This window comes from Camelus dromedarius, chromosome X (genome assembly GCF_036321535.1).
Source record: "Camelus dromedarius isolate mCamDro1 chromosome X, mCamDro1.pat, whole genome shotgun sequence".
In the NCBI taxonomy this organism is placed as follows: Eukaryota; Metazoa; Chordata; class Mammalia; order Artiodactyla; family Camelidae; genus Camelus; species Camelus dromedarius.
The window spans coordinates 36880424-36907186 of record NC_087472.1 but is presented as its reverse complement, the minus strand read 5'-3'; the positions used below and the strand labels follow the sequence as shown (position 1 = coordinate 36907186).

The 26763-nt window shown below is 38.8% G+C and overlaps 1 protein-coding gene across 10 annotated transcripts in view; it reads right to left on the bottom strand.

Annotated features, from left to right (window-relative positions):
* PAK3 (p21 (RAC1) activated kinase 3) overlaps positions 1 to 26763 on the bottom strand; it is a 240316-nt gene that overhangs the window by 12376 nt on the left and 201177 nt on the right. For 9 of the 10 annotated variants that reach the window (XM_031445108.2, XM_064482942.1, XM_031445099.2 and 6 more), the window contains 5 exons: positions 17866 to 17914; positions 17415 to 17527; positions 15222 to 15339; positions 13634 to 13733; positions 12923 to 13119 (listed from right to left, as the gene is read on the bottom strand). In XM_031445108.2, coding sequence (XP_031300968.1) covers positions 12923 to 13119; positions 13634 to 13733; positions 15222 to 15339; positions 17415 to 17527; positions 17866 to 17914 — 577 coding nt within the window. The remainder of the gene's footprint in view (positions 1 to 12922; positions 13120 to 13633; positions 13734 to 15221; positions 15340 to 17414; positions 17528 to 17865; positions 17915 to 26763) is intronic. The other variant, XM_064482945.1, reaches the window with a different exon arrangement.

The following is a 26763-nucleotide window of genomic DNA, read 5'->3' as shown; positions in this document are numbered from 1 at the left end:
CTCTCTGGGTGGTAGGATTATTAGTGACTTAATTTTTCAAGTGTATTTTTCAATTTTCCACAATTTTGACAATGAACATGACTGCTTTTATTATTTTTTAAAAACCCTCCAAAACATTATTTAAAAAATAAATCTAAAAAGCTGTGCCATCCAATTTACACAAAACCTCTCATCTAGTTCTCTTTGTTTTCCTAGGATTAAACATGCTTTTCATCAAGTACTACCCCTTGAGGGAAACAAAAACCCAGACGATTTCTTTTTCAACTATTGTTTTCACTATAATTGCAACAGTATTATTTCCAACTAATTTCCATTGCACAAATCCACACTTTCAGTTATATTATGGCTAAACTGGCCTTTGTGGACTGGCCTGGGAACCTACTCACTATGCATGATGCCGCTTCTATGGGAAAATGCACTCTGAGTTCTAAATAATTAACTTAAAAATAAACTTGTATGTAAGCTGGGTAATTCCTTTGTAAAAAAAAGAAAATTGCTACATACTGCCCTCCTAATGAGAGACAAATACAGTTGTAGGCAATACAATAATCACAGCAAAAAGGGTTTTCCTAGCAAAGTCAAGTCTTAGCTCTATGTAAAGAAAGACTGAGGGAAATCGATCTACGCGTAAGTGATCACATTCTGGTTTTATCTGTGTTAGTGAAAACTCAAAGAAAATGAGCTGGCTGAGAAATTAGATTAGACTTAGTTCACTTAGCATAATACCCACCAACTCAGAAAAAGACAAATACTGCACGATATCACTTATATGTGGAATCTAAAAAGTAAAACAAACTAATGAATATAACAAAACAGAAACAGAATCACGGATATAGAGAACCAACTAGAGGTTTATCAGTGGGGAGAGGGAAGGGAAGAGGGACAATATAGGGGTAGGGAATTAAGAGGTACAAACTACTATGTATAAAATAAACAAGCTACAAGGATATATTGCACAGCACAGGGAAGGTACCCAGTCTTTTACAAGAACTATAAATGGAGTATAAACTGTGACTCACTATGTTGTACACCTGAAACTTAGATATTGTACATCAACTATACCTCAATTAAAAAAAAAGAAATTAGACTAGACATTTCCTTTATAGTTGGTTGCTCCTTGAGGAAGAAACCACAGAATCATACTTGACTTTTCCTCCTTATCCAGTACCCTTCCCCTCCCCCAACCCTTATTATAATCAGTCTAGTAGCTTCTGTTCCTGCAACCTTTAGAAATGTCTTTCAGATCTATCCACTTTCCTCTATCCCTGAAGTCCTTGCTTAAGGCCAAACTTCTCTCAGTTACGATAGCCTCCCTATAGATTTTCCTTACTCAAGCCTTTTTATTCTTCAGTCCATCCTCTTTAACAATCTATCTCATCCTAAATCTCATCATGGCATCCATTTTTCTGCTGTAAAAAAATCTGGTGGCTCCCTATGGTCCACAGATGTGGTTTTCAGGCTATACTCCCCAAATTCCCCTCGATAATAGCTAAGTGGAAAAAGAGATGGGAGAAGGAGGTAGATGTAGAGATTCTGGGACACTGCCTTCACACACGTGTTTCAATCAGAGAAATATTTTTTTTCTCTATTTATTTATGCTTCCAAGCAAGGTTTAATTTGAATCAAGGGATCACTACAGTTGTTTGAAAACACAGGACATAGTAAAGATGCCTTAGCATGGCATATAAGGTCCTCCATGATTCGGCTCCTGCCTCCCTTTCCAGTCCTCATCTGTTCTCTCCTCACCCTAGAGCCCTGCTTCGCCCACCCCCACATTCATACACATATTGGCCAAAGCTCACCTATTATTCATTGCCAATTAGTCATACTCCCATAATAAGAAATGCTCTTTCATATCTGCCTAAAGTGCTATTCCCTTAAGTGCCTGGTAAATTTCTATTTGCCTCTTCATTCCTATTTCAAATGGCATCTTCTTTTTAAAGCCTTCCCCAACTCTCCCAGATAGATATGGTGAACAACCACCTCGGTCTTCTGGGGACTGTCCTGGGTTTTACCACTGGAGGTCTTATGTCCCTCAATGCCAAGCAAACTGGGATGGTGGTCACCCTGCAGACAGAATTAGCCTTTCCCTCCTTGAGCCACCACAGCCCTTTGTTTATACGTCTATTTTCACACTGTATGGTGAATTCTTGTTACTTGTTCACTGGGCTGTCTCCCTGGACCGTGAAGGTAAGAATTGTGTCATGAATAAAAAAATAAAAAAGAATTGCGTCATGATTGTCTCTGGATTTTATGGCTCAAAAGAGGTGCTCAGTCAATGTTTTTGTTGCTAAATGAAATGAGAGCCAAAATGTATATATCAATTTAACTGAGCTAGGAACATGATGGAGTTTGCTATACAGAGTATGAAAGCTCAGAACCTAAAGTGAACTATTAAACATATAAGAAGATACACGGAGACTGAAGAGAGCACCCTGTCTGAGTTGAACAGGTCTGGTGGGTGGTAACTTCTGACTTCCCAACTCCTCAGTGTGGGAGAAGGAAGAGCGCTCCATAAGCAATGTTTCGAAGGGAATGCCATTTAGAGGGAGGGAAAGCTGGAGGAAGAGGACCACAACATGGTAATCTGCTGTGGGCAAACCCAGAGAGGAAGTGGAGACAAGTTCTCTCTGGAACTTGAAACACAGTCAGAAACTTAGTCTTCTCTGACTGATCTTGAACAGAAAAGGAGCTCTTGATTAACCTTCTGCTACATCATTAAACAAGGACTGTTTAATTCTTAAAGGGAGGGAACACAGGTCCCATGACCTACTGACCTTATCTGTAATGTTAGATAACCTTTGGCCAAATAATGGTGCCTTTCTTCATTGTGATAGATACATTACCTAGAAGTTTCTGATGGTCTGGAATTCTTAATAACTTTGTATCTCTTGGCAATAGCACACAAATATTGCAGTTTTCTATGGACTCTGATGTGCAACCAAATTTACCTAAGTACTCAGAGAAAACTACTTCACCCAATTGGGGGAATAATTCAATTTAACTTATTGGCAATTTCCTCAGTTAAAAAAGATCAAAGTAATCATTTGAGAAGTTACCACATTTCTCCAAAGAGGTCCCCAAACAATCCATATGTACCCAATAAATTTTCATTAAGGCAGTTTTGCAACAGGACTAACCATTTAATTAAAAAATTTCAGTTTGTGACTTCAGTTCATTATAACAATTTATAAAGTTTAGGTTAAGACATTAGAAAACAAACCAGGAGGCTGACATGGGAATGTGTTCGTAACCCTGAGAGGTCCCGGCACTGATAGAAAGACTCCATTTAACAAAGCAGAGAGGGTGTGTTGCAAATATTTCTTTCTAAGTTGAATAATTGGGACTTAAAACACATTTTCCCATGGAAATCGTGTTATATGTGGTAAACAGGCTCCCAGCCTAGCCCATAAAAATCTATTTAACAATGTAACTATAAGACCTAGAGGGCTTTTCATCTATATCTCAATACTAGTATAAATACTGTTTTCATGGGAAATATTAATAGCTAGCATGTACTGAATGATTACTATTAGCTCATTGCTTCATGCAACAACCCCCGAGGTATACTTGATTGTGATGCCCTATTGACAGATGAAGAAACTGAGGGCCGTAGGGTTAATATAATAACTTGCCCAACATCATACAACCAGCAATGAGGGTGTCAATATTTGAATCCAGGGAGTGTGAGCCCAGAGTCCATGCTCCGGACCACTGCACGACACCACTTCGTGATGTTCCCAGCCTCTGAGGCAGCAGTTCTAAGCAGGGGCAGACAAGGACTTTTCAAGAAATGAGGCCCACTAGGCATGCGCAGCCCCACCTCCACCTCTACCATAGGAAATGGACCCTCTTGAGGTCAATCATTTTCCACTTGCTAGGAAATGAGGAAAAAGAGCAGGTACCCAGTTAGGTTTCCTATTATTCATCAGCGTCTAAGTGTACGTTGAGGGTTTATAAACACTGCGTATGCTGGTGGTTGCCTGTAACCTACTGCTGTCCTGGTTCCTTTCTCATTTTAGAATTTTCAACTATTTTTGAATGTTTTATGGGAGAGATTTGGCAACAAGTGACTTGACACCTTATGACTTAGTTTACTTGTGACCTTGGATTTCAGAGGTTAAAGGCCAGAATAATTACTGCCTCTGATGTGTTTATGGATTTCATGAAAGACCCCTGACATTTCTTTCTAAGAAGAGAGTAAATGGTGCCAAATCTACAAAAAAGAAATGACCACATTATAACTGAACTTGTATCGCATACTTTGACTTACTGCACCCAACAGTTCAGTGTGATACAACTGAATAAGCAATGTGGTCTAATTTAGCTTCCTACTTGTCTTACATGGCAGTTCTCATCTGTCACCAATTATGCATGGTGGGGGTGCTCTGCTGTTGTTTTTTAAAAGTCATTTAAAATGAACCTATTACATTTCTAGCCCCTTATAAGCACCAGAAATCGACACATTGTAACTGGCTATACTTTAATAAAAATTAAAAATAAATAAAAGATAATGAGGTAACACCGACTGATGAGGTGTTGGCCTAGCTTCAGAGTGCTCCTTTCAAGCATAAAAAGTTGGCCACTGCCAGAAAATAAAGACCAGATGACCCTGACGATGCACATGCTCATTCTAATCTCTCAGGATTAATGGCGCTTATCAAGATCCGTGGAGCAGGCTCTGTGTGCTCAGGAAGCAGCCCTGGGCAGCTCAAGCAGCACCCAAGGTTTAGAACCACAGGGGCTTTGTAAGTGGGGGTAGGGTAGGCATAGAGATGGAAACGAAGGAAAGCAGAATGGAGCAGGAGGTAGAAGAAAAAAACTGTGAGAAGCGGAGGGAGCAGGAGAACACCAGGCAAGGACTGGGGCCAAAGGACAATGGAGAGAGTAGGTGGCTGGTGGAATGAAGAGGAAGAGAAGTAAAGATAAAGGCAGATGGGTTGTCACCAGTGACAGCCCCAAGGATGCTGCCTCACTCAGTCATGCGTTTTTTCAGTTCGAATCTTTTAGGTGACTTTTCTTCGCCAGGATCTAATTCTAGTCATATAGATGCCCATGAAATAGTTACGAGTGATTTTCTCATTTCTGATGAAAACCTTTCAAAAGATGGAAAATGTACTTGATGTCTGGAGTTCAGGTCTTAAGGTATTTCAGTTGTTTCAATTACAACTGTTTAATGTGTATTGTTGCAGGTTTGCTCTTGATTCCACTGTTGATTCTTCTTTTTTTTTGAATTAAAAGGTGTTTAAAAAAATATCAGGGAGGTCAGGGGGACCTAATCCTAGCATCCATTCTGCTACTGCCCCATTTCTCTGGTCCTTTTCATATCAAACTTCTCAAAACATCAGCCATATTTGGTGTATTGACTTCCTCACCTCCCATTTTCTCTTCAACCCACGTCTAGCATCTGGTTTCAAGGCATCGTTTACCATTACACATATGTTCATATCTCATTTCAGAATATTGGAGCAGGAAGGGACTAACTCCCTGATTCTTTGGGGCTTTTCCAAATGTCCATATTAGATCAAACAACAGCTGGACTGTGATATGATCTATGAAACCTACATTACTGCTCACATAAATTGGTTTCAACTTCCGTTTTACATGTGGTTCATCAGCTGAACAGCTCTGTACATAATAACATGCAATTCTTCCCAATCTACCCCAGAGTGTGCACCATGAGTCCCTGCAACAGTTTTATCACTGCCGTGCTGTTCTCTGGCTTCTCCCCACAATTCCTAGCACAGTGGGTTTGCCCAAGTCCCACATGTAGCATGTTTCACATCACGATCAAGTGTATTTCTTGGTAGGGAAAGAGGGCTCTTTCTACTCTACAGAATACAGATTTAATGAGGAGATGATGAGAGTACTGTCTCCAAGTAGCTTTCTGAAGATCACAACTCTGGAAGTGCTCCTATAGGCAACACATACTCAGATCATGGCCCCTCGGGCACTCAGGGAAGGCTGTAGCCTATCTACAGCCTACAGACACAGAATCAGAGTGAGAGACCCATGAGTCTCTCCTTTTATTTAACTGAATTTCACGTGGGAGCCAAATGCAGAAAACAAATTAAAGAGGAATTGTTTTGGTGGAACCGAGAGCCACATGACCTCCTCCTTGGGCCCCAAGGACCTCCATGGAATTCTAGGAGTCCATGGAATTTGTGGAGTCCACTGGTAACCAATAATCTTGTCAAATTCCACTTGTTTGAAGTGATAAGGTAGTGGAGGCCCAGCAAGAAGTAATCTACACAAGGTTATGGGGTTCCTGACTGGCAGACCTGGGGCAGAATTCACTCTTCAACTTCCATGATGCATACAGTTGGCTTAGACACTAGGCTGTTCCTTATCCTGTCTCCTCACATTTGTTGGCCACTCAAAGAGGAAAACTGCTGATGAAATCTGCCATCTAAGCAGTGGGGCAGTGTTTTTCAAAAAGAAGGAAGGAAGGGGGAGGAAGGAGGAAAGAAAATAAAAGAAAGAGAAAGAGAGAGGGAGAAAGGGTGGGAGGGAAGGAGGAAAGGAGAGGGGGAAGAAAGGAAAAAGAGAACTACAGCAAAAAGGTCTGTTTTTTGGGATACTGTTAGAGCACTGGCTCTTCCAGCTATAGAGCTAAGATTGCCTTAATCAAGTTAACTTTCTCTGCTGAGAGGCTTATATAAGACACCTCAGAGTATCTTTTTCTCAGAATGCAAATGGCCATTTAAAATGATGTTGCAATCAGGTTGGAAAAGGTATATGAAAAAATGACAACAAAGGTTGGAAATTATCTTAATTATCAAGCAAATCCTGATTTTCTTGGTGAAGTCATTTTTCATTGGCAAAAACACAGATTTAAAAAGCCACAGGGTAAAACATGTGAGTGGGCATTTCAGTGGCCAAATGTCCATCATGACACTCCGTGATGTGTCTATTTAGAATGTACCTTGATTTCAAAGGACTTTACTTAGTTACAGGTCTGGTAACTAGTAGGGCAATAGGCATAAGCATCCTTGGCTTATTCTCAAGCCATGCTTTAAGGACACTGAGGAATGATAAGATAATAGTAGGATAAGGGACTATCAGTCTTGGCCAACAGTAGGTCATGGTCCTCACATTTTCCATCTTTCTTTCTCTCCTCTTCACCTGGTAAGAGTCTCAGATTTTAGTTTGCTATGGAATCAATTTCTTCTCTGGCTGTCTTCTGGGTCATAACTCACCAGTTTGAGCTGTCAGCTTCTGAATTACAATCTAAATGAGACTTGCAGCTTTCCTATGGCTAGGTCCCATTTTCCTATGCTAAATTCCTGACAACCAAGGATTCTTAAGAGCTGTCTATCTTTTGATAGGCTATTTTTTTTCTGATTGAAAAGAAATCCTGTTATTCTTCTATAATTATTTTAGTGGTAGTTATCCCAACTCACCCCTCCTTTTAGGCATAGGTTTGTCCTCAAAGTAAGAGTATCAACAAATCCTCAATAAACCTTGCTGTTCCATAGTTGCTTGCGGAAAAAAAAAAAGGGAATGCTCCCAGCTCTTCCTGAAATACATTCAAAACAATATTGACTGAGTGCTTGCAAAGTATGCTTGCTTCTCTGGAGCTCAGGAAGTTTATGTCTGACTTTAATTCCAAATGAGCACGCGCCATCAAATCCAGACATTCCAATCCACAACACAGGTTCCAGTGGCTGGAGGGAGCTAGAAGCACTTTGGCCCTCAGTTGTTGTTTTTTAGTTGCTAGAGATTCTCCTCCTTAACTCCCTTCTCTAGACATACAAGCGAACCAGAATTTCCCTGGTTCAAGAACAAAATGTAAGACTACACTAGCATCTGTGTAGTGCTTTAAGGGTAGGGAAAGGGGGAGGAGGGAGCCCTTTAGTGTAGGCAAGAGGTCTGAAGTTAGGTTTCTGCCCTCCCTTCTCTCTGGCCATACAAGCTATGCACTCCTATTGGTGAGTAGTCACATTGATGGCTTTATTATCACCAATGTGTGCTGTGTACACAGCAGCTAGCACCTTTGACTGATGGACCCCATTTTCAGGAAAAGCAACACTGAAAAAGAAAATGCTAAATTCCTGACAACCAAGGATTCTTAAGAGCATATCATGGAGGTATATACTGAACCAACGTCATTTCTTTTTTGCCAGAAGGTGTTAGGATTTCAATACTGCTTTAACAAAGTTACTCATGATATTTGTTTCAGGCAAAATGGAGAAATGTGGGCAAAATGAGAGGGTTCTCATTTCCGGTTGAACAACCGTGCTCAAAGGGGCTAATGAAGAATTGTTTCTCAGTCTAGACAGGGTTCTGTAAAGGGCCTGCCACAGAGCTTGGTATTTGCGCTAGTCCTTGGTGGGGGAACGTGACATCATTGGTTCTTAAAGCTCCACAGATGATTCCGATGTGCCACCAAGGAGGAGAACCACTGGTACAGGATAGGTGGTTCTCATGCTATACTACATACTATTTTTAGCATTCAGCTGTCCTGATGCCAATAACTTATCTTCCAAAGATCCAGTATTTGATACAGTTTCACAGATGCTTAAAGCAAGGGTAGAAAGAGAATACTTAAAGTTCGTCTCAACTAGGATAAAAGTCTGGAAAATTACACAAAGAATGGCTCCATACACAGGGTCCAGTAGGGACCTCAATGGGATGTCACTGAGACATTTCACAAATATCAGATTCCCTCAAAACCCATTGACAAGAGCAGCCCCATTATGTGTGAATGCAAAGTTAGTAAAGAGGCACTCTCTTGGTGCCGAGGAAAACAACAGCAAACAACAACAACAACCCGAAGATTTGTTTTATGCAAATGATTGTGCCTCCTTATTTAGAGTCAAGTCATTATAATCACAGGTTTATAAAAATATATCTTCAAATTAATGAAAAAAATTGGAGAGATGAACCGTATATCAACATTGGGTTTGCATATCCACAGGGAGTTTGACTCTAACTTGTCACTCTGGCAAACAGAAAGAACAAGGCACTTTATTATTGGAGGCTGCACTAAAACTGTCCATAGGTCACAGAACAACATGCCCAAGGTCAATTATGTTGAGTGCAAAGACTTCAGGCAGTGAGGAACTTGTCTCCTGTCTGTCTCTGGAAGGGTACCAACCTCATAACATCAGTACAGTGAATAACTTTCTGACCTTTAAAAGGCAATTTATGAGCAAATTAGGTCAATTAGTACAGAGCAATTTACATTTTAAAAAATCCCAACCACTTTGTAACTAGGAGGGGAAAGTAGCTAATTCCTTGCATCAATATGTTAAAGAGGCAATATTCCATGAGCGTTTGCTCAGTTCCAACTGACGTAACAAAGACACAAAAATGCCACAGCACAACGCAAACCACCTTCAAAGGCACAGCCTCAGATTTCACCTTTAACCTCTCCTGCTCAGTGTTACCTGGTCACGGTAATTTATACTGAACTGTTGAGACCCCTCTACTCCTTGAGTGGATGGGAATGTAGCCAGTGTAGAGGGGAAGTTCTTGGGGAAGTGGGGAATCCAGTCTCCCTTCATGGATGGGTAAAAAGCAGCCTAAGGATCCTTCCTCTCATTTTTCTTTCTCACTTTTCTATTGATATATAAATTTTTCTCTATGTATCTATCTATCTATCTATTATCTATCTATCTATCTGTCTGTCTATCTGTCTAGATATCTCTGACAATGAGCTAGACACTGCTTAGGTGATTACATGCATAATTTCATTTAGTTTTGCACTAACTCTGCAAGATAGATATTGTCCCTATTTCCCCATTTTACACAAAGGAAGCAAGCTTAGAAAGGTTTTAAGTGACTTGCTGAAGGTCACAGGGTTTCCAGGTTGTGGAGCCAGGTCATACTCAGATCAGCCTGACTACATGGGCCAAATTCTTTTCATATCAACATGCTACCCTTTACTCTACCACTCTACCAGTGGTCTTCCTTCCACTCACTTCCTTTTCTCCTCCTCAAAGCCTAAATTGGTGGATGGGTGGTAGTACTGGAAGGATTTTAAAGAACGAAGAGCTAACCTAGTTCTCTTTTATACCTCTCTTGAGACTCTATGATTTTCTATTTCCCCACACATGGCCTGGTCACCAGGGGCCAAGAAAACACAGGCTTCCCAAAGGGTCCTGTTATATCTTTTTCTCTCCAACCTCTCCAGGATTTCAGTAACTACACTTTTCAAATCCCAAATAAGGGCATCTAGCTGGGGACATGGTGTTTTATTTAAGAGAACACCTCTTAAATCATAGAGTCTCAAGAGAGGTATAAAAGAGAACTAGGTTAGCTCTTCGTTCTTCAGGATGACACCTGCACCCTAATGTTCATAGCAGCACTATTTACAATAGCCAAAACATGGAAACAGCCTAAGTGTCCATCAACAGGTGACTGGATAAAGAGGATGTGGTATATTTATACAATGGAATACTACTCAGCCATAAAAACCGACAACATAATGCCATTTGCAGCAACATGGATGCTCCTGGAGAATGTCATTCTAAGTGAAGTAAGCCAGAAAGAGAAAGAAAAATACCATATGAGATCGCTCATATGGGGAATCTAAAAAACAAACAAACAAACAAACAAAAATAAAGCATAAATACAGGACAGAAATAGACTCATAGACAGAGAATACAGACTTGTGGTTGCCAGTGGGGCGGAGGGTGGGAAGGGATAGACTGGGATTTCAAAATTGTAGAATAGATAAACAAGATTATACTGTATAGCACAGGGAAATTTACACAAAATGTTATGGTAACTAACAGAAAAAAATGTGACAATGAGTGTGTATATATCCACATATGACTGAAAAATTGTGCTGAACACTGGAATTTGACACAACATTGTAAAATGATTATAAATCAATAAAAATGTTAAAAAAAAAAAAGAGAACACGAGGACAACATATTTAAAATCAAGACTTAAAAAGTACTTGTGGTGCTCGCAGAGAGAGGGAAGGTCAGCTCAGTATAGACTTGGTGACTGCATCATTGGAGGTTGATCACACATATGGAGAGTAACGAGCAAAGTCAGAGTAAATTCTTATCAGTGGAATTCAACAGGGTGGTCTTTCTGGCAGATCTTTTTTGTTATAGCCTTAATGTACGCTTCCTGAACCTGGTGCCTTGTTAATCTGCAAGTACTTGTTTAGAGACAAGGCTGTGGATCCTAAGAGACAAGCTGTTAATTATCAGTTCTAAGCCCAGGCTAGAAGATGCCTATAAAGATTAAAACTTGCTTCCTTTTTTCTAACAATTAACGGCCTAGCTAAAGAGCGATCAATTGTAATTGGGGAACTGAAGAAGGTAATAAATGCATTATTGAGACCAGTTGCTTTACAGAGCCATTTATTTAATCCTTAAATTTTGCAGGTTGTAAATTACTCATTAGAAGGCAGAAAGCAAAAGGGCCATAATCCGTTTAGTGCCTCCAAACTCCGAAGACTTAGAGGAGGAAATCCATGGAAACAAGAGGCCTGATGTGTTCTTTCACTGCTATTGCTTAATGGGCAAAGTGGTTAAACAATAAGGACAAACCCATGTAATTATCCTGATGCACTGGTCCATAGGTCAGGGGTGGGCTTGATTAAATTCATGGAGGGCTGACCCACAAATGGTGGGAAAATGCCCCTTGCTTTCCACTCAGCTCTGCAGGCAGCTAATCAATGTGCATATCTCACTTCCAGATTGTTTGATGAGACCAGAGCAACAGCCCATAGCGTTCATTAGGGCACTCACTCCTATCTGTTATTTTCCAATCAGTGCAGGGACTAGGACAAGAGGCCAAGTCCCAGAGAGGAATTAGGAGGGGCCGAGGAGGCTGCCCCCTTCTCCACACGCAGAGGGAATGCAACTCCCAATTACAAAATGTTCAACTGCAAAATGACTAGATAATTCATTTCTAGATTTCTGTACACGTATAGAAAGCCACATATATTTGGCTTGAATATGGATTTTAGAAGCTCAACGTGTAAACACTTCACCATTTACTAAGGGTAATGGTTTTTATATGCTAAGAGTGAAATTCAATTTTAGATTCTCAGTGGTAATAAAGCACACAAGATGCCTTTAGCACTGGCACTCTGCCTGTGTTTTGCGATTGGGATTTGAATCTGTACTTATTTCCTTTTCTCAACAGTGTGATGCCCTTTAGATACCTAACACAGCTTCTGGCTCACCCTTAGGCTATATTCAACAAAACAGCTACCACTTCACTTCTGTACTGAACAAGTATTTCTTTCATACTCCTTTGCCTTTCTCTGAAGAAAGATGGTGGCATTAGGCTCAGAGACGGAGCTTTTCTCTTTGTAGAGGTAACCGGACCATGGAAGGATGAAACCTCTGATTCTGCAGTAGCAGACTGAGTTACCTGACACAAACGATTTCCATTCATTTTCTACTTGACAGTCTAATTAAGTTTGTGATTTTGCCGGGCTGGTGCCATGTCTATCATGTGTTCCATTCAATACCCACCAAGCTGCTGTTGCTCAATAAATCATTAGTGATAATGAAACCAAATCTAATTTTAAAAATTATAGCTGTTCTGCAAATGCATTTATTTACTTTGCTAAAGTAATTATAAAGGAAGTGTTTCCTAGATAGATCATTTAACCATGGCATGTGATGAAAATATACTTTTCTTCCCACATCTTGCTTTTTTTTAAAAAAAGCTACACTTTCTTTATAACAGTAGAAAGCTACACTGAAGAATTTTAAAGACCCCTGCCACTAGAAACAGTGATAGCAAAGCACTTGAACAAACTGTTGAGACATCTTAAGAGAAACAGAAAATAACTGATAGTCATTTTGAATATTGTAACTTGGAGCTTCTATGGCACTTGTCCCATAAAAGAGCCCATTCTGGCTACTTTTAGTGGAGACAAGAAACGATATTTGGCTTTTCCCCTCTCCTGGGGAGGATGTACTTGAATTTCCCTTTGACTTACCCTGAGTGGATTTTCATTAAGGTAAGGGGGTTCACCTTCTACCATTTCGATTGCCATTATCCCCAAAGACCAGATATCAACTTTCGGACCATAAGCTTTTCGAGTCACCACCTCAGGTGCCATCCAATAGGGAGTTCCCACCATAGTGCTTCGTTTACTTTGCTCAGGGGTGATCTGGGCGCAGAACCCAAAATCAGCTGCAGAGAAGAAAAGTCAGTTAAAATCAGCTCAAATGCTTTTTCTTCTCTAGGAGGTCACTTTCAGATACGGCTGTACCTTCCTTTAGTTAGGCACCGAGCTTCCACAACTGCCAAGCTCATACCCTTCTGTTACCTGATCTCTCAGCTGGTTCAGATCTTAAAAGGGTCTGAAATAACTAACTGATGAGACATCATTTTTACTAGACCTCAATCTGATTCCCTCCTCATGTTGTTCCCTCAAACTTTCAGAATCTTTTAGTTTTCTAGTTAGGTATTTGTCATCTAGCAGATGGAAGCCACTAGAAATCCTGAAATATTAACCACTGCCCCGCCCCAAATCTCGTCATGATCTACAAGAAAACCATGTTGGAAAAAATTCTTAACCTCAAACTGAGCTCTAAATGCCTTCAAACCAATCACTTTCAATAGCCATTTTCTTCTAAAGAGAGACAGTAAAAGAGCAGAAATCCCTTGACACTCCCTCAAAAGCCATCTGAACCAAAATACCTACTCAATTTAACAGAGCCATCCATCCCAAGGAGAATATTGTCACTCTTTATGTCTCTGTGGATCACTTGGTTTGAGTGTAAGAAATCCAAAGCTTGGAGGCACTATTGAATCAGGAAAAAAAAAGTTCTAATTATATCACAAAGAATTTTTTTAAATGTGTTTCATTTATAGATAAATTCTGGGCAGGGGCATAATTTTACAATGTTGTGTGAAATAAATTACTAAATATTTGAATGCCATTTGAAATCATGTTACCATTTACATCAGTGATGCAACTTAATGTTATATATAGGAAAGCTCCCAAGTCAGACTAGGACATGAAGAGTGATGGTGTGGTAAGTAGCACTAAATTGTTAATACAGCCAAACTAACCTATTAATATCATCGCACTTTGACCTACTTACCTGGAGGATATGGATTCAGTTTGGCCTTATATGATACAGTAAGCGTCTCCATCTGCAGTATGATTTGATTCAGTAGGTCTGGAGTGGGACCCAGGAATCTGCTTTTAAACAAGTGCCCCAAGCTACTTCTGATGGCCAGCTAGCCAGGTTTGGGAACCACTTCTAGGCTATAAGTAACTGTAGGTACTTGTTTGGAAATGGCTTGGCACTGTAATACTAAAAAATGGAAATTGCAGGCTAAGGGTTGAAAAGTCTCCTGAATATTTTAAGTTTGATTTATTGCATGAATAGAAAATATATGTGTTTGGTGGATATGTGTGTGTGTGTTTGGGGAAGAGAAAATGGGAATGAGAGGAGAGCAAGGAAGGAGGGAATTTAAGTGAACAATTTAAAATAAAAAAGGAAAGATTAGCTGAAATTATTTGGTTTTGCTTTACTGTCATTGATTTTCAAGTTTCAATGGATCAGAGTTCCTACTGGTGTCTATAGAAAACCTCACCACAATGAACGGAGCCAATGGTAATGCCCAACAAGAGACTCCAATGAGGAGTATGTTTTTTTATATGGAAAAATTAATATAATAAAATAGCCTTAGTTTAGCTTGAAACTAGGGATGGGCCACTTGTTATTGGAAAGGAGGAAGACACTCAGATCCACTAGAGGGTTACAAGGGATGTCTAGACTGTACTGTGAGAGAAACTATTTTCTGGACTGAAGGAGGACCTTGCTTAAACTGCCTTCTAGAAAATGATGGGATTATAAAGTGCTCTGTATTTTACATGGCTGTTTTATAATGTGTTCTGTATTTTATTTCACATACAAGGCAAAATAACCATCATGTAAAAATTCGCCCCCATCAGAAAGACGTTCCATGCCAACATCACTGTTCTCCACATTCACCAAGACCACAATACGCAGGCTTAGATAAGGCAGCTCGTGAGTGGCATAACAGAACTCAAGAAGATCTAAAGTAAACAAGGGACTGGGGAGGGAGGGTTAGGATTTAAATGGAAGTCAGGCTCTTCAATTATTTTTTAGAAGTTTTTTATTATCTTTTATTCAATTGTTTTTTAGTACAAAAGATGTGCTACTGCTCCTTTAATGTCACAAACATTCTGAGTATCCAAAAATAAAGAACTGCCAATTTTGGTGTTCTCATCAGCCAGAAATGCTCTATTTTCTTACCTCTCTGCAGACAGCTGCTATCTGTCCTTCATCCATACAGGTCTCTGTGACCACATCTGTCAAAGAGCCACCAGCCAAGTATTCCATGACCACCCACAGTTCATCACCCACTAAGTAGCTATAACAAAAGAAGAAAAAGACATTGACTCAGGCCTAAGGAAGTGGAGACTCTTCTACATTCCCATTAAGAAGGCAATGTGGGGTAGGGGTAGAGCTCAGTGGTAGAATTCGTGATCAGCATGCACCAGGTCCTGGGTTCAATCCCCAGTACCTCCATTGAAATATAAATACATAAATAAACCTAACTACCTCCCCTACAAAAAAATTAGTGGTGAGATAAGAATAAAGAAAGTTACTTTAAAAAAAGAGAAGGCAATGTGGAGTTAGTTTCTGCGTTTGGTCACATTACATAACAAGAGGAAAATATTAATTATGCTTATGAGACATTTTCTTAATATTACAAAAGAATATTCAAGGACATCAAAGGATCATCAGATAAAAGTGCACCAAGGAGGAAGGAAGAGAGCAAAGAGGCCACTGGTGACTGACTACTGTCAGTCAGTCCATTGTGAGAAGCTAGTTTCAATGAACACGATCAGTGAATAACTCTCTTGGATAACTCAAGCCACAGTGTTGACTTCCTGAACTAAACTGGCATGTGGCATACAGATTTATAGGATATTTATTTGGATCTCAGCATTATTTTTGATTCTACTGAATTAATTACTGAAATCTCTTTAGGGTAGTCACCTAATCAAAGAGAATCAAAGAGGCTCACATTTGCCATGGATTTACTGTGCTGAGGTCTCTGTTCTGACAGAAGTCAGTTGTGATGTGCCCATTATCATTAAGTAGTTATTGGTAGACACACCGCAAATGATCAAATATGGGGAAGCAGGCCACCGGAGCCTTACAATTTAGGCAAAGTCAAAACACCTGGGACCATGTGAAGGCACTTAACACTGTGATCAAGCCTCTCTTCTCCCCTGCTCAGCAAGAGAGGAATTACAGTGAGTGGAATGACCCCAACAATTCTAGCCTGCCCTAAGCTTGACATCAGGATGAAGCAAGACTATCCAGTGGTGCTCCAACTGCAATGCCCATGGGATGCACCTGGGAAGCTTGTTAAAAAGGAAAATTCTCATTAAAGTTCTCATTTCATAAAAATGAAATACCTTAGTTACGGAGAACAGCCTAGAAATCTGCAAATTTTTTTACAAATGCAATTTTTACAAAACAACAAAAGCAGAGTGTAGTCACTCGGCTGCACATGTCCCCTAAATGACACTTTATGAAACCCTGATTTCTTTCTTTTTAAATTTTTTTTTTATTTTTAAGTTCTTTTTAAATGGAGGTAGTAGGGATTGAACCCAGGACCTTGTGCACGCTAAGCATGTGCTCTACCATTGAGCTATACCTACCCCTCAAAGCCCTGATTTCGACTGTAAAATTTGACCTTCCTTTTTTTGCTCCCCTTTCACCTCCTCTGTACCCACTGGTCTACCTGGTGCAAAACACGGAAAGTAAGATCTTAAACTCATTGAGGCTGTAGACCTGGTCTTATTTCCTTTGTATCCCCCCAGAGTACACAGCACAGTGGTGCTAAACAAACACTGAAATTGAATGAGACAGATGTTAACCACAAGTGAAGAGTTAGTGCTGTCTTTAAACGCCTATTAATAACCCACTGCTAATGCCACTGATGAAAGAGACATTAATTACCTGGTCTAGGAAAAAGGTTTGAGATTAAAGTCTCAATTCTCTAGACCTCACTGTCAGTTAATCACAAAGCACCCATTAAGCAGGGCCATTGTAGTCAGCCTTCTTCACTTAGATAGCCAGAGATTGCATTGGCTCCAAACAAACCTTGACGAAATGTTTAAAACACCACAGCTCTCTTCTATATGCAAAAGTCTATTTCCTGGCAACACATAGTCACAATCCTCAAAGGCTAATTACACAAACTGCTCATGTTTAGAAGCAAGACCATAAAACGCATCTTCAAATGTTTAATGGGTGGATAAAGATAAGTGGGTGCAAGTCTAGCAATAAATCTGATACTCTTACTATTTCCTAGCATTTGGGAAATGTTTGTAGAATGGATGCTAAATGAATAAATCCTAAATGAAATATTTTTCCAAGAGACTGCTATCCCATAAAGAAAACAAGAACATGATGTCAGAAAACACTTACCTATCTAAATAATTTACAATATTGGGGTTCTTATTTTCCCTCATGACCAGAATTTCATTAATAATTAATTCCTTTTTGGGCTGCTGTTGAAGGTTCATCTGCTTTATGGCCACCTGAATCATGATTAAAATGTAATAATGAATTTCAGTCATTAGGTTAAACACAAACATGCATATTTTTTGGTATACAGGATCAAGCATACAATTCTTTTTTTTAAGCATATAATTCTTTATCTTACTAGGCTCTTTCTCAATGCCACAAACCCATGCTCCCTCTTCTTTGGTTAATCATGAATAAATCATTCACTTCAGATACTTTGGGCAACCACCAATGAAGCAAACTTCAGTCAACCCAGGGTACCCATTTTTTGTGGCATAGATGCCATCAAAGAGGAAATGTGATCAATATGAATAAAGGAAAGTAACCATCAGAACTGAATGTTAATACTTACCTCTTGTCCTGTGGCAATGTCTAGCGCTGTATAAACAGTACCTGATGCCCTGTGAAGGTGAAAATTATCAAATGAATAAGCAATTGAAGTGCTGTCAATATATTTTATTTGGAATAAAATGGAGTTATTTTCAGGAGAGGGAAATCAGCCAATTCAAAATTAAAGCATGAGGTACAAAAGGAACAATCAAACTATCATGATGTATCTCTTTCGGTCAGCTAGGAACTCCAGTCAGATTTTTTGTGTGCCATGGAATTCATTCAGTAATGAATTAAGCAAAATGATCTTGCTCCTTTTAGGAAACTCCTGGAATATTTTGAAGACTCCTTGAATGGTGCACAACCAATGTTGCAGTCCTTGATTTAACACTTTAGGAAAGACTTTAGCATCTTTTGCTCAGGCCACTGTGAATTCATCTTTGCTTTCAGCATATGGACAGAGTGGCTTTCTTCAAATATTTATAAGTGTTAAGAATATCTTCATCTAACAAGTCACCCCAATGCTGTACTTACCTGTACTGTAGCTACACAAAGCAGTAACAATGTGGCTTTACTGTTGAGCCATTTTTTTTTCTTTTTGTTCAATTTCTCAGCAGCTTCCTCTCTTTGGTTTCACTCCAGTCCACTATCATTTTGAAAGCTATCATTCCTTACGTCTTGGTAGTACTCATGCTTCTATTCTAACTTCAATTACAGGGTCCCCTTGCTTTGAAAATAGAAATTGTCTAGTAAAGCTGAATTTGCAGCAGTAACTGTGAAACACACATGCATTCTGAACCACCTTCCCACCGCCATCCCCAGAAAGAGGAAAAGCCTAGTCAATTTCAGTGACACCTTGGTGGTGAGTAAAGGAGTTAGGATAGAGATCACTTCTGTGATTCAGCAGGCATTGTAATGCCCCAATGTTACTATCTAAACTTTCTGGTAATTGTTGTTTCTCCTTTGCTTTCTATTTATCTTCCTCACTGTTTTGTTTTCTGAGTCCAGGAATTCTTTCCTTGTGTCAGCCTTTTCCTTGTTATTCCTCTCTTCTTTTTCCCTAGATCAGCCAAACAATTTCTCACAGGCCTAGGGAGTTTACAGTACCTGCTCCTAGGGAATAAAATGGGTACTTTGGTAGAAGGAGTATTTGACTGCTAATAGAGATCTGGATTCTAACATTGCCCTAACATCAACAAGCTCTGTGATCTTGGGCTGGTCACTTCCCCCTCCTGCGTTTCAGTCCCCTCACTTGGAAAACATATATTGAGCATGTAGTGTGTGTCAGATACTACACTAAGAACTTGATATAAATTATCGTATGCTCCTCTTACTATATTTCCGTAAGGCAAGGGCTTTTATCCTCATGTTACAGGTGAGGAACCTGAGCCTCAGAGAGGTTAAGGAACCTGCCCAAAGTTGTATAGTATATAATCCAAGTCCATCTGACTCTCTGACCTATAGAATACAGGAAAGGGGCTGCTTCATTTCGAAGGTTCTTTTATTTTATGATCTAAAATCTACAAACTCTACTGCTCTCCTCGCTCAGAGTGGGTATTTAAACATCTATTGGAACTAAACTGAAAAAAATCGCACTTAATTAATAAATGCTACCTAAATTTGGCAATTTCAGAAATTCCTTAGGTTTGAGGCTTATATGAAACAAATCAGTCTCTCGATTTTATGTTTGAGATTCAGGGTTCAGGTCACAGAGTTGGTGTTCAAGAAGTATTTGTTGACAAAGTGCCTGGATTTCAATCTAGGTTTTACTAGTTGTTGGTGATGAAATTAAAATAAATTTTGTAACTATGCACCCCCCCCAAAAAAAGAAGTATTTGTTGAATGGACGAATTAATAAAAGTCTTTCCAAGCAAACATGCAATTGTAATAAAACTTTTCCTTTCTGGGTAGGAAACATTTCTAGTTAAATCTACAGAAAATACTTCCTTCTTAGAATAAGCTATCAGACATTCCTGATTTTAGGGGCCAGTTTGTGATTTGTCCTTCTGAACTCAGAATTGCCTGGGTTCAAAAGAATAGGTCACCTCAACCTGGTGTGTATTTCAGCTGCATAATCCCTGAGCGACTGCTTAAATCTATTTGCAGAATGATTCAAAAATGCCTTTACTTGGTTTATTCCTGTATATGTAGGCAATTTGTACAATTCTTTCTGATGCAAAAAGGGGATGGCCTCTGCAAAATGAATATCTATCCCATAGGGCTGCAGAGAATCAAATAGCACAATCTATTAAGCACAGATCTAAGTCGATGATGAATGTGGTAACTGCTATTATTATTATTTGATGTTGCTGCTGCTGTTACTGGTTTCACAGTAGAGGATGACTAATTCAATGGGTTGTTAGTTGGTTCTTCCCAATCTCTAGCAAGAACATCATGACTAGAGTCTGCCTCTGTTTTCAAAAAGGCCAAAGGCCAAAGGCGGCCTGCTAGAACACTTTTTAGAGATTCCTTGTCTTTTTTTTTTCCTTAGTAAAGTGTTTTTGTCTTTTTCTTTGTTTAGGATGCCTTTCTCAAATGAAGTCATATGCAGAAACTCTCAATATAAAATGGGAGCTGCTCCATTTAAAGCTGGAGAGGGAAGCCCCAAATTCTTGCCCAAGTGGCCTTCCCCTTATTCACCACCTTTGCCCCCCACGCCCAAGTCCATTTCCACCATCCTAGGAGCTAACACTGTAATCGACCTGGAGTGCAAGGGGGATTAGTCTTTAACATCTCCAGAGCTTTATCTTTCAAATCCTTGTTTTGTTTTTTTTAACTCCTCACCTCCTCCTTCAGCATTTCATTGTCTTAAAATTGTTCGAGTACTAACTCTGGAATCCAATAGCCTGGGTTTTATGGCATTCTGTGGTATAGAATTGCCACAAATCCCTAATCCACAGAAGTTTAAGGACTCTGAAACTCTAGAACATAGGTTATTAATTCAAAAACGAGCTTTTCTCCTCACTGCCCCTCCTCGCACCTTACTGCATATATGCCCTTGTCCAGTGGGAGTCATTTTCCCCTTCCCCCCACCGACTCATAAAATGATGATATCCTCCTCTACCCCACTTTCCACCACCCATCCCCACACCAAACATGTTAGGCATTTGAAACTCACTGCGATGACCAGTAAATTATTGACTGGCCCACCTTCCAGCCTTTGTAGACTCCTCAGCACAAATGCACACGCTCAGGTACTAATCTGCTGAGCAAAGCTTAGTGCCCTATCTCTGGCTCAATCTTAGCACTCTCAGCACTTCTCTGCACCCCAGTCCTGATGCCTCTCCATATTTCAGCAATTTAAGAGTCAACTGCCTATCTACATAAGCAACTTATAAAATTTCTTCAGATCCTCTTTCTCTTATTCACCTATTAGAGCATTCTCTTGGCCCACTGTATTAAGCAAAAATACATATAAATGCTACTTTGAGCTTTGGATTAGATATATAATGTAATCACAAGTTGATATAATTCTAGCTAAAAGGAAATATGTGTAATATTTTAATTAGTTTCATCTTAAGTAAATATCAAATTTCTGTTATGAATTTGAAACATCAAGCTATCTTCAAAACTCCCAGATACTTAAAAAGATTTCTAGCTAAAAATTTAAAAATTAAAATTAAAAAAAAAAGATTTCTGGTGATCCACAGATAACAATTTGGGAACTTAATGAATATATTAGGCAGCAATCAACCTAATAATAATAACTATTGTTACTGTTATTATTTATTAGGCAATTACTATATGCCAGAACTGGTTTTAAACACTGTACACATTTAATCCTCCTTTAATTCTGAGCCACAAAGAAGTTAAATTATTTACGCAAGGTCACACAACTAGGAACTGGTAAGATTTGAACCCGGGGAGGGTTGAGTAGATGAGGATGAGGACTACTCCTTCTTTTCATCTTTCTGTTTTAATTGAAGTGTAGTCAATTTACAATGTTGTGTCAATTTCTGGTGTACAGCAAAATATTCAGTTATATATATATAATAGGAACATATATATATTCCTTTTCATATTCTTTTTCATTATAAATTATTATAAGATACTGAATATAGTTTCTTGGGCTATAAAGTAGGTCCTTGTTATTTATCTATTTTATATGTAGTAGTTAGTATCTGCAAATCTCAAACTCCCAATTTATCCCTCGACACCCCCTTCCCCCTTTGGTAACCATAAATTTGTTTTCTATGTCTGTAAGTCTATTTCTGGTTTGTAAATAAGTTCCTTTGTATCACTTTTTCAGATTCTACATATAAGTGATATCGTATGATATTTGTCTTTCTCTGTATGACTTACTTCTCTTGGTATGATAATTTCTAGGTCCAGCCATGTTACAGCAAAAGATATTATTTTTTTTTATGGCTGAATAGTATTCTCTATGGGTATCTTTATAAAATCTATCAGTCACTTGAATAGAAAAAAGTCAGTATCATGTAGCATTTGGGACGTAAGGATGGCAGAAATCAAATTGACCAAGATGAGAGTTGAAACTCCTAATCTTCTGGTATATTGGGGTTGGTGTGCTAAAATGGTCAACATTGTCAATTTAATTTTTATACCATTTAATTATATTGATCCCTTTTATCCTTCCATTCCAGTTATACTGAAGCTAGATTGCTATAGGGAGAACATTTATTTATGATGGGGACTTTGTTGATTCTAAACCTCGGTCCTTCAGGTGGTATAAAGAAATCATGCATTGCTCAAGGGAATATAAGGATCATCCAGATTAACCTCCTTACTACAGATGAGAAATCTGAGTGTAAGAGAATAGGAGTGATATGCCCAAGATGACACAGCTAGTGACAAAATTCTCCTAACTCTGAGCAAGAGATCTTTCAGTGAAACTATACTATGGTTCAAGAATATTAAATCAACAGATTGCTCAACCATTGGGCCTCATCAGCAATTACTGTGTGATGTGTACTGCTGGGTTCTTGGCATCAAATTAGATGCTTTATCAACAGTTTTTCTCTGACCTGGCCAAGCACTTAACACTCAAGTGGAAACACTGGCATCTAGCTAAAGGGTCTAGAAACAAACAATTCACCATTTCTCTCTTTTCCTCCCAAGACAAGTCACTTTCATTATCAGCAATCTTCATCAGGTTTTGATGTTTCCTGCTCAGACCCAATGGCAAGCCGTGATCATGGGTGGTTGCCAAAGCAGCAACATGGTAGGACTTATAATGTAGATAAATCACTCTGATTTTAGCATAGAAATAGATTAGAGGAGGGAAAGAAGGGCAAGCAAGTGAGGCTAGGAAGAAGTTCATGGCCTAGGAGAAAAAAGGAAGGGCAAGAGACTGGTGGACTCAATGGGTCCAAGGAGAGCCCTGTGGGAATAAGAGTGAGGGAATCAGAGGATAGGGCACTGTTCACATTTAAGGTTTTATAAGTATGAATCTGGTGCTGATGAGATCACAGTCATGGGTTTAATCCACATTTAGGATGGTTTGTTTTCACTTCGATTTCTACTTTTACTGCTGCTGCTAGAAAAGATGGTATCATTTGTGGAGCCTTACTTTCTGCCTGCTCTCTGTAAATGGATGAGTTCACTGAATGCTCATTCTGTACAACTCTAGGAGGTAAGTTCTACCACCTTCATTGTACAAAAGAGGAAATTCAAGCCGGGAAATGGTAAGTAGCTGGCCCAAGGTTACACAGTTAGTCAGCAGCTGAGATAAAAAAATGCATTGGTTTGACTTCATAGCCCATGCTCTTATCCACCATTTCATGCTCTGTTACAGATCTTTAGCAATTTTACATCAATGTTAAGTGCAACTGTGGTGCTTCCCAAGTCCACGTTTGCTAAGCTGCTTCCCTAAAATATTCCTCTTGCCTCTAATTCTCTACTCACTTAGTCCATGTGCCCCCTTGTGAACCACTTAGTATGTTCCTGGACATGGTACGTTTGATTCCTTTGGCATAATCATACAAGATGATTCTTCTGTTTTCTGAATCACTTAAGACTGGTCATGTGGCCAAGAGTGAACTGGGCCTAGAATTAGTTCTTAGGACTGGACTTTATCTTCTTCTAAGTACTTAAGATACAATTACTACTTATAGATCCCTATGTAGAAATTGTCTCACTAGATTAATGCACTTGGCATGAAAATACACAGATATCATATTTTTTAATACTACTATACATTTACTTGTTTTGTTGAGACATATGTCCTTTAGAGCTCAGGAATGTTGATGAATAGTATTACTGTTACATCCATAGTGGAAGAGATCCAGAGTGTTTTCTGTAATTTGCCACTCAAAAATACATCACTAAATTTTTAAAAATATGCAAAAATCATGTTATCTCAGTATCTTTCTAAGTACACAGAATGGAGTCAGGGCCTGATGGTATAGTCTTTAATTATTAGGATTATAAATAGGAACAGGGAATTTTTGGTTCTTTAGCTAGGGCATGACTTTTCCCAGAGTATTCATGGTCATCTAATTTTAAATAGAGCTGTAACACATTATGGGTGTGCGGCCAGGGAGCTCAGAGGGTTATACTCCAGTGATGAAGTCACATTTACAGGGCTTAATCTCTGGAAAGGCCAGATAACTCTCAACTACTCACTCCAACAGTAAGTCTAAGCAGCTGTTTCCCAGTGCGTGCCATCGGTTTCAAGAAGTCCTAGACAGGAAAGGGGGACAGGTGGCTTAATACAAGCTCATTACTCTGGCTGGAAAAAACAACTTAAAGTGCAAACTCTGCTAATGGTGGTTGATTGAGTGGCATCATCTTTCTTTACAAGGGACAGCGTACAACACAGTGCATTTAAGGGCATTAAGTAGAACAAAGAGCATCTTCCACTGCTCCATAAACATTTTTCTTCACAAATGCTAATGTATTTCCAATCCCCTTCATCACAAAGCCTATTGTGAAGCTCAGACTACATCTATTTAGTGTTCTTTCTTGTATGGCCCAAAATAGATCTAATGAGGAAGCAAATACTTTTTGGGTGGGTGGTCTTACCCAAAGAATCACTTCTGTAAGTGCTCTAGACACTGCTTCTGCTCTTGCCCATAGTTTCTTGAACAAAGTAAAAACGTGTCAGGGGTTTTATTCTCAGCAAGTATCCCTGAGTTCTATGCTGTACCCTGCTTTGTCAGGTTTGCAAAACAAGCTGTTATTCATCACGTCCTTTAAGAAACAAGTTTCAAAAACATTCATCTTCCATATAGGAACTTCATGTTAGAGCAAGAAGAAGAGGGTTCCTCACTGAGTAGCAGAGATAAGTCTGAAAAATACCTAACATGATATAGTTCCTTCTTCAAGTATTAAAACTAAAACTAATTTAGAAGGATGGGGGCTGTGGGCTTCCAAAAATATTTGTTTGCAGTTACTGATTAATCAATAATATCATTCTATATAATGATACGATTGGCCAAGATCCAGATGTTAGAAAAAATTCATTTGGTTGTATGTATATCTTTATGCATAGGAGGAAAATGATCTCAAGAAATGTTCCCGTTGTCACTTACTGTCAAATTTAGCTGCATGGCTGTTCTAATCTATGAAGAGCTATGACATGCAACAAAGATACTTTGGCATAATACAGACATGGACTCTATAGGCCCATGAATTCTTCAGGATAGCCTTTTGTTTTGACTAATAATTTCTTGTTACAGTTCCTTTCTCGAACACCTTTGCCTTTGAAAATCAGTGTAGGGAAAGTTTTTTCTTATAGTACTGTAATTCCAAATAATTCAACACAGTTTTGCTGGCAAGAGTGTGGGCAAACATGCGCCCTCATACATTGTTATGTTCTTGGAATGTTAAATGGAACAACCTCTTTGGAGGGCAACTTGGAAATGAAAAATGCACATAATCCTTCTATGTAACAATTCCACTTTTAGGAATTTATTATCATGATAAATTTGCATACATATGAGATGGCTTATTTGTCAGGCTCTTCACTGAAGCCTTGTTTATAGTAGCAAAATATTGGAAACAAACTAAATATCTATCCATGCGGGCCTAATGAAATAAATTGTGGCACATCAAACAACAAAACACTGTGCATCTGTTAAAAAGAATGAAGTACCAACATGGAACCATGTCTAAGACAGAAGCACATAATAGAAAAGGAGATACATAATGTATTACCATTTGTGTTAAAAATACACTCACAGCACAAACACACACACAGAAATGGACCATACATGCTCCCAAACAAGGTAAGGCATTCCCCCGACCAATTTTTAGCTCAGGGAAAAAAGGGAATTGCCTTATATTCAAATCCTTATAAAATCTCTCATGTAATGTGGTAATTCTCCATATTCATTAATTTTTATCCACAAAGTACTGCTTGGGAGAAATAAGTTAGGTTGAAATATTCTCAATCAGTACTAGTTTTGGATGCTCATAAAGAGTATCTGTCAGAATTGGAAAGAAAGGATGTAAATAAATTATTTCTAAAGGTATGACCTCATAACTGCAGGTGTTAGATATCTGAACGAGCTTTTTAAAGGTCACTTTCAAAATTAATGCAGTGAAAAGGGCTCCCATTAGCAAAAGATGGGCCAGTTTGACCATCAAAAACAATTATAAATGGATCTTGTGGTAGCTCACAGCGAAAAAAAAATGTGACAATGAATATATGTATGTTCATGTATAACTGAAAAATTGTGCTCTACACTGGAATTTGACACAACATTGTAAAATGATTATAAATCAATAAAAATGTTAACAAAATGAAACAAAACAAAATTATAAATGAGATTATTTGAGACAAATTGAAAATATAAGAACCCCTGAGTTTATAAAGTATTTTTTTAAACAAAAGAGAATGCCTCTCTCTTCCACTTAAAAAAAATCAAAACACCTCTCATTGGACACTTTTGGAAGTAGCTTGGTTATAAATATCTTACATTGAAAACTGGCAATTAAAAAGTTAAGCATTTATCTT